Raw genomic sequence first — 9,349 nt, forward strand, 5'->3', positions numbered from 1 at the left:
GACCCAGAAATCTACTCTTCATACTTCTTTAAATGAAACTAACAATAAATATAAATAAAATTAGAACCAAATATGAAGGTGTATTAGGTAAGTGCTGAACACTCTTCATTCAATAGATAATAAACATACATATACATGAGTTATAAGGACGTTCTCTCAACTAAATCAAATGGGATTAAACATATACCTTAATACTTACCTTTGATTCTTTTATGTTTTATTTAATATATTTTTTTGATTTCTCTGTGTATATATGGTTTTTTTGTTTTGTCTTGCTGTTGTTGAGACATGGTCTCTCTACATGGCCCTGGCTGTCCTGGAACTATGTAGACCAGGCTAGCCTCAAACTCACAGAGTCACTTGCCTCTGCCTCTGGAGTATAGGGATAAAAGGTATGTGCCACCACAGCCCACAGCTTCATTTAACATTTAAATCAAACTCTAAAAGACACTGCTCTTTAATACTGCAAATATTAACTCATTTAATTCTTGACACTATCTGCAACAAAGCTGAGCACTAAGCATAAATTGAAAGTCATCCTCAAGTACATAGTAGTGTAAGGCCAATCCGGGATATATGAGATTCTCTCAAAACAAAAGTCTTCCCACAGTATTGGTCATGTTATTATTACCATTGTACCAATGAAGAAATTGAGCCTCACAGAGTATAAGTAACTTGTTCAAGTAACATTGGCAGTAAGCAGCATTAATTGGATACACAAAGGCAAATGTTGCATCTTGAACATTATGGAAAAGGGGATAAGGCAGTAAGATAGACAACTAGACAACTTTACATATTCAACCTTAGAAACCAGGATACTTTATATTGTTTTACCACAAGTGTTTTACTACGGGGAAACCGGTTCTCAAATGTAGAACAGAGTAGCTAAGTTCGTCTACTCGTCTGACAATGCTTTCACTTCTGGGAGAACCAAAAGTGTCAATTACTTCATATGTAACTACTTGACAGCTTTAGATAATTTTGATCCTTTGATGGATCAGTAATTTATATCAGACAACTTTAGCAAGGGGTTGGCATTATGTTTTGCTTTTACCTTCAGTTTATAACCTCCTAAGAATGTGTTTTGTAGGAAGATGCTATTTATCACTGATCACTTACATAAAACCACCTTAAATGTTAATAAAAGAATACTTAAGCCGGGCAGTGGTGGCGCACACCTTTAATTCCAGCACTCGGGAGGCAGAGGCAGGCGGATATTTTTGAGTTCAAGGCCAGCCTGGTCTACAGAGTGAGATCCAGGAAAGGCGCAAAGCTACACAGAGAAACCCTGTCTTGAAAAACCAAAAATAAATGAATAAAAAAAAAAAAAGAAAAGAAAGAGCACTTAAATGTTATACTTACACCAGCTTTCCTTCTACACATATAGCTGTATTATTATTGATAACTTTAATCATCCATTCCTGTAGCTGGACTACCTAATCAAACATAAAACAAAGAACACATTTCTTGTGTTACTTGCATGCAGAATTATAAAATTAGCATTAAACACTAGAAAATCTGAACTACAAGAAAAACCGTAAGTAATCCTAGTTTTTTTAGTACCCATCTAAGAACCAGCCCACTTTAAACAGCAATTCTTAAAACTACTGTACTGAATGACAGAAAAAGAATAGACACTTATCTGAGGTTGTACTGTATTGTTTGCCTAAAATATAGAAAGGTCTACATTTCAAATACTCATACAAAATGGTTTAGCCATAGGGGGGAGGAGAATCGTAACATATACATTGAACTACCAAAATCTTTTAGAAAACATAGCAACTTCAAGGGTACAAAACAACAACAACAAAACCCTCAAATATATTATATACCTTGTTTCCAAAGAAATTAACAGTATATTTTTGTTAAGCTGATTTAGAGCTACATTTTCAGTTTCTACATACCATAAAGGTCACAGCTGGTAATAAACATTCAATCCCATTCTATTCCAAAGTAAACAGCTGAATAGCTCAGAAAATGATTTTAGTATAAGTAAAATGTCATGAAAATATAAAATTTTCTATGGACACTGATAATAAAACCATTTATAGTTCATAACAATAACATAAACAATTACAGTGTTTCTGAACAGAACTAAAGCCAAAATTAACAGAATAACTAATGAGTGCCATTATATATATTCACCAGTGACTTTAAACTGAACCAGGAAAACATGCTAAAATGGACAGATGGTCTTTGGTATTGCATTTCTTAATAATTCTTTTAAAATATAGGTATTTGGGCATGTAGCTCAGTGGTATAGCACAAGTCCCCAAGTTTGATCTCCAAAATTAAAACAAAAAGGTTAGAAGACTAGGATTAATACTATTTTTACTACATTTAGATATACCAGCAGGCAAGAGGAAATATGAGAAAGTATTCCTTGGTGTGCCTTAGATTCACTAGTTCATGTTATCTTTATAATTGTAGGAAGCAAGCACCATCTCCATTTTGCAGAAAAAGAAATTGTAAAATATATATAAATAATTTTTCCATAATATATGACTAGTGGAATTGATGGGTTACAATGCAAATTCTAGAATCTTGTGCTATACTTCTTATTTAAAACGTGCTGTCATCAAACATTTGAGCTATAGGCACTGTTCTACAAACTGGGGATTCAACAAGAAATAAACTGGAAGCTATTACATAGTAAACACTGCCTGTGTGTAAGAGCACACTGGGAGGGAGTAGAAGCAGGAAGGAAGGAGATAGTACTCAAACACATATATACATAGTTGCTATGGATAAAAGAGGCATACAGGAGTGCTTAAGACAGATAGTTAAGAAAGGTCTTGGAGCAGAGAACTGAATAAAATAAAGTACAAGCCACATGATTTGTAAGACTTTTCTAATCAAAGAACAAGTTAAAAAAAAAAGCCCTAAATGGGCAGCAGGAAAAACTTGAAAGGGGTAAGTAAGAAGGAACATAAGGTAAGTTGGGAGACTTCACTCCATGATCAATGATGTAGAAAATGGTAAAGTAGAGTAAAGGCACAAGTTTTTCTTCCGTAACTACAAGCTACTGGAAAACTAGAGTTCAGAGTTAACATATAATAGCTGTAACGATGGACCACAGAAATCTGCATGGGATGAAAAGAGTAATGAGAATATGTGAATGTAATGAACTAATGGCTGTCTTAGTGGCATCAGAATATTGAGCATAAGGTAGATATAAAGATTAGTGAAGGGGGAATGATAATAACATGAGATGCATCTGCAATGAGAATGTGGTACATGTGTTAGCAATAATGAGACATGGGTAGGGCTTAAGTAAACGATAAAGATAGAAGAGGGATCATTAAAAAAGAAATTGCTGGGTGGTTGCACACACCTTTAATCCCAGCACTGAGGAGGCAGAGGCAGGATCTCTGCGAGTTTGAGGCCAGCCTGGTCTACAGAGGGAGTTTCAGGACAGCCAGGACTGTTAATACAGAGAAACCCTGTCTTCAAAAAAAAAAAGCCAAAAAACTAAAAAACAAACACACAACAACAACAACAAAACAAAAAAAGAAAGAAAAAGAAATCAAGGAGGTTGTACAATGCCCATTTCAGCTAGAGCAAGTTAAAAAATGTTCATAGAATCAACATAGAATATTGATTCTGTTACCTGTGTTACATATATCTCAAGTTGAAGAGGACACAATATAATGAAGAACTTAGGATGAGTGAGAGAGTAGGTCAAAGTTAGGAAATGTACAGAACTGTCTATGGATATGAGTCCTGGAAAGCTTGAACTTCTTATGGTAACTGGTATAAACAGCATGGTAGAGATGAAGAAATACTAAGAAATCTTAGAATATTTTTTTCAAATTTTCTTCATACATTTTAAGTCAATATCTAAATTTTTCATCATTACATTTAAATATTTGTAAACGATACAATTTGTAGCAAATACACTGAGATATAAAACTACAACTACTTCATTTTTAAAATTAAGATAGAATTAAATACCACCATAATTTGATAGCCTGTATCATCTAAAACTTAAGGAACATTCTTTTAACATTGTCCTTTTCCTTTTTTCAGTGCTGGAAGATCAAGCCTTGGGTTTACACATACTTACATTTCTTCTTGAACTGACATTATATTTCCATCAAAAATGTATCTTAATGTAACATAGTTTGATGCTTAAAGTATTTTTTACTGATCATCCTATGTAACTTTGTATCAAGAAAATTTTCAACTTTTTAAATTTTTTTTAAAAAATTTATTTATTTATATGTATATGGTGTTCTGCCTTCATGCCATAAGAGGGCACCAGATCTCACTATACATGATTGTGAGCCACCATGTAGTTGCTGGGATTGAACTCAGGACCTCAGGGAGAACAGTCAGTGCTTTTAACCTCTGAGCCATCTCTCCAGCCCAAAACTTCTTGACTCTTTAGGTGTTAAAAAATTATTTTCTTTTCAAATGTTGTTAATAATACCTCAAAAGTCAGAAAAATGGAAGTAGGAGCAATGTCAGCATTCATATCTTACACCGTAAGTGAATTGTTGAAATTTACATCTAGTAATAGTGAAAGACAAGAATTGATGACTAAGTCACCTTACTTTCAGCCCATACATCTTTTCACTAGGCTTATAGTTACTACAGTCAACAATAAAACAAGAAACCATAACAAGAGTTTAGATAAGGGGCTATTAGAAACAGAAATAAATGTCTTCCTACCTGGTATTTTCTGACTTCACTTACAATCATGTCAAGCTTTGCAACCTTTCTTTGAGACCGGCCAGGTATTGTTAGATTAAGTCTTGGAATTGCAGGTGTAACTTTACGTGTATCTTTCATGGAATCTTGAAGAACAGTCCTTCTAGAACCCGTTTTTTCATTTTGTTCTGTATTATCCTCGTTCGCAGTTCCTTCTGTTATCATATCATTATCACAAGTCATCAACTGACTATGATTCTGAACAGGAACACAATTAGTACTAACGGCTGTAACATTACTATTTTCAAACTGTTCATAAGCAGAATTACCACCTTCCAAAACAAATGTGTCCTTATTGGATACAATGGTTTTAACAGTATTTTCTTTCGAATGAAGAACTTGTCTAGCAAACTGAGCTCTAGTTAATGCCTTGCTTGAGATGCCTGAAGCTGAAACATTTCCTTGTTCTTGGTTCAGAATTGGAAGCTCTGCAAAAAAAAAAAAAAAAAAAAATTTATGGAAAAGTCCCATGGAAATAAAAGTTGTTTTAAATCTACTCATATTAAAAATACATCAAAAGCCGGGTGGTGGTGGCGCACGCCTTTAATCCCAGCACTCGGGAGGCAGAGGCAGGCGGATCTCTTGTGAGTTCGAGGCTAGCCTGGTCTACAGAGCGAGATCCAGGAAAGGCGCAAAGCTACACAGAAAAACCCTGTCTCGAAAAAACCAAAAAAAATAAAAATAAATAAATAAATAAATAAAAAATAAATACATCAGCCGGGCGGTGGTGGCGCACGCCTGTAATCCCAGCACTCGGGAGGCAGAGGCAGGCAAGGCCAGCTTGGTCTACAGTGCGAGATCCAGGAAAGGCGCAAAGCTACACAGAGAAATCCTGTCTCGAAAAACCAAAATAAATAAATAAATAAATAAAAATACATCAGACTGGGCTCAACCTAAGTATCTCTAGTTTTTGTTTGGTTTGGTGTTTTTGAGACAGGGCTTCTCTAACAGTCCTGGCTGTCCTGGAACTATATAGTCCAGGCTGGCCTCAAACTCAGAGATCTGCCTGCCTCTGCCTCCCAAGTGCTGGGATTAAAGGTGTGCACTACTACCACCCGGCTTGTTTTGTTTTTTCAAGACAGAGTCTTTCTATGTAGTCGTGGTTATCCTGAACTCGACATGCAGACCAGCCTAGCATCAAACCTACTTCTGCTTCCTGAGGGCTGAGATTAAAGGCATGCATCACCACACATAATAACTCAAGGTTCAGAGTTAGTTCTTACTGCCCACTGGAAACTACCTAGAACATTTAAACATTTAACAATACTTTGAAGTAAAAAAAAACAAAAAACAAAACACAAAAAACAAAAAAACTCAAAAAAACTAGAACAACAACAAAAAACAAAATTGGTAACTGTAAACATATAAAACAATTACCACAAGAGTTTACCATCACTTAAATTGTGCCTTTCTGCTTTCTTTTCCTGCTGGTGTTGAATCTTTTGTTTGTGGGTGTGATTTGAATAAGAATGTCCCTTACTCACCAGAAGCTCATATAGTTAAATGTTTAGTTATCAGGGAGAGGAACTATTTGTTGGAAGAAGTGTGGGTGTGGTGGTTTGAGTAAGAATGCCCCACTCTGCCTGAGCCAGGATGACAATGGACTAAGCCCTGAAACTGTAAGCAAGTCCCAATTAAATGTTTTCTTTTATAACAGTTGCTATGGTCATGGTGTCTTTTCACAGCAATAGAACAATGACTAAGACAGTAAAAATGATGTCTGATGATTCCAGAGGAACAACTTGTAGGTTGGCAATTAGAGAGAGAGAGAGAGAGAGAGAGAGAGAGAGAGAGAGAGAGAGAGAGAGAGAGAGAGACAGACAAAAAATAAGAGAGAAAATAAAAAATTTGGAGTAAGTAATCAGACCAGTGGAGTGTACTTTCATAATAAATAAATTTCCCTTTCCCATTTCTTCCGTTTGCCTTCACTCGCTATACTTACATTATGCTGAGGGGGAAAAAAAATCAATTATCTCAAAATTACAATTTGCCTTTGCAAGACAAAAGCATACTATTAAGCCTTTGGTAAGCAGTCTCTGGCCAGGATTCCTCCTTGTACAAGCAGCACCAAATACTGGGGTGCCCAGATAGCCAAGGGAGCTATCTGGGCAGTCTTTACTCAAATTCTGGATTAGCAGCACATTTCAGACTACTGTGTACCAGACGTTGCCAAGGGCCTATGCAGGTCCTTCTTAAGTGGCCCTGACTAAGGAAGGACATGAACAATTAAGCGGCTATAACCTACCATTTAAAATTCAAAATATCAAGATCCCATTGCAAATCCTTTTGACGTTTTCTATTGTGGTAGGGTCTCATAGAGTCTAAATTGACCTCAAGTCTGAAAGCCTCATGAATACTGGGATTGCAGGAATATATCACCACACCCAGTTCTTGACAAAATTTTTAGGCCTTCAAAGAAATGAAATTTTGTCAATCAGACAAATATGGACTAGTAGTACTATTTCCATTTTATTCTGGTTTATATTTTAAATCTTTACATGTAATGCATTTTGAATATAGAAGCAAACTTTTTTTCATACATAAAAGGGTAATACTTAAAATTTGTGCCAGAGAAAAGATCATTTTTTATGTGTGTACATTTGGACAAAGAGTCATCAGAATCTAGACAAGAACTTCATCTGCTCTCAAAGCCTATCTCTGACTCACGTACTCACACACATACATGTATGCATACACACACACCCACACCACACACGAGTGTATACATACATACATAAACATGATATATATATATATATCCATGTATATGTATGTATATGTGTGTGTGGATATATATATATAATATATCCTGCATCACTTCCTTTGTTCCTTTTTATCCTCCTACTTCATATAAGAAGCATTGTTTTGTGTATTCTTTGATCCGTACCCCAAATTCTCTTCTATCTGTTAGGCCTGGTAGCACATACCTGCAATTTAGCACTTAAAGACTAAAACAAGAATCTCTCAAGTTCAGGTTAGCCTGGGTTACATAGCAAGACCTTGTCAAAAACAAAACCTCCACCAGGCTAGTGACAGTACTTACATAACATACTTGAGGCTTCAGACTTAATCCCCAGTATAAGGAAGGAAGGAAAGAAGGAAGGAAGGAATTCCATTTTTCATTTCTTACCACTTCTACTTTTCCAGAACACTGACAATCAACAATTATCCCTATCATAAGACATATTCTTTCTTTCCCTTCCCCCTCCCTCCCAACTTTCTCTCTCTTGATGGTTTCTGTGTAACTCAGGCTTATTTTCCTCAGTGAAAATCCTGTTAACTGACTCTCTTATCTCTAAATCCTCTTGAGCTGCCTCTTCACTCATGATGCACTAAACTCACAGCTAGTCTCTAAATTTAGGTTAGGTTAGTTGTTCGAATATACAACTATTCCCTCACAAACTTTGGCACCTAAAATCTCATCTTCTCACTGAAGCCTACTCTGACCACAGCACACCTTTCACTTATAGCTGTCGTCTTTACTACACCTTTCATTGTTTCTTGAGACAAAGTCCCACTATATAGCCCAGTAGTCCAGGTTAGTATTGAACAAAAAGCAATGCTCCTGATAGCCTCTTCGGGGCTGGATTTTGCTGGAATTTGCCACTATTCCTGGTTCCTTTTTCCCCCCCTTTTCTGTTTTTTTCTCTTCTATTGTACCATAAAAATTACTTTTAAAGTTCTCCAGAATGTGAGCAGACATTTTGGTACTCTCTTCATTATGATATCCCAAGAACTTAAAAGGGTCTGACACATTCAACAATTAAAAAGACACTGTAGTTTTTTCTTAAATCCATGCATAAACTAACCTCCTAATAGAGTATTATTGAATTGGAATGATTTTTCTTCTTCCTCACAGAGGTAGGTTTGTTGTAACTGAATTTTCTTATCTCGGTTAGAAGTGCAGACTTTATTACGTTCACATTTTGGTGATCCTAACAGGTCACTGCTCCTTGATGCTTGTTCTTCTTTGTCACGCTGCACTTTTTCCTTCATTCTTTGAAAGATTTTTCCAGGTGTTTCATAGATCTTTTCGTTTCTTAATCCATCCACATTGGGCTTTATAGCACTGACATCAAGAGAGCTGTTTGAAGGGGTAGCCTCTGATAGCATGGTGGACTGAAACCTATTTTTATTGTTACAAGTTGCCGTTTCTGATAACTGATTCTTTTTATGACCATTCAGTTTTAGAGAGGACTTCTGATATTTCACTAAATCTTTTACAGGAGTAAGTGTGCCTGAAGGAATGTTGTCAATAAAGACTGCATCTACAGGTAGATTTCTTCTTTGAGATGTCCCAGAAGACAAATGAATTCCTGAATGTTTCAAAGGTGTTGAAATCATCTTGATAAGACAGTGGCAACAAAATTCTTCTTATAGAAAATTCAATCAACACAAGTTTTTGGGCAGAACAGGAGTCCAGAGAAACCTGTAATAAAATCAACTTGTATTATTGTTTGGTGATTTTTAAATTTACCAATTTTCCATAACAGTATACCATTAAAAAGGTTTAATTGGTTCTTATCAACACTAAATAACGTAAAGACCACAACTCAGACTAATATTTAACATTTTTGTTAAATTACAGTTTTCACCATTTTTCAAGAAAAAAGCAGTTTGGCATTCAAAACTGCCT

General features: G+C 35.7%; 1 protein-coding gene across 1 annotated transcript in view; it reads right to left on the bottom strand.

The window, feature by feature from the left end:
• Mis18bp1 (MIS18 binding protein 1) overlaps window positions 1-9,136 on the bottom strand; it is a 32,808-nt gene extending 23,672 nt beyond the window's left edge. Inside the window, exons 1-3 of the mRNA XM_059279366.1 lie at window positions 8,523-9,136; window positions 4,675-5,141; window positions 1,363-1,436 (exon numbers count right to left, since the gene is read on the bottom strand). Of these exons, the coding sequence (XP_059135349.1) occupies window positions 1,363-1,436; window positions 4,675-5,141; window positions 8,523-9,057 (1,076 nt within the window). The 5' untranslated portion in view covers window positions 9,058-9,136. The remainder of the gene's footprint in view (window positions 1-1,362; window positions 1,437-4,674; window positions 5,142-8,522) is intronic.
• Window positions 9,137-9,349: the final 213 nt, after the last annotated feature.

Source organism: Peromyscus eremicus, chromosome 14 (assembly GCF_949786415.1).
Source record: "Peromyscus eremicus chromosome 14, PerEre_H2_v1, whole genome shotgun sequence".
In the NCBI taxonomy this organism is placed as follows: Eukaryota; Metazoa; Chordata; class Mammalia; order Rodentia; family Cricetidae; genus Peromyscus; species Peromyscus eremicus.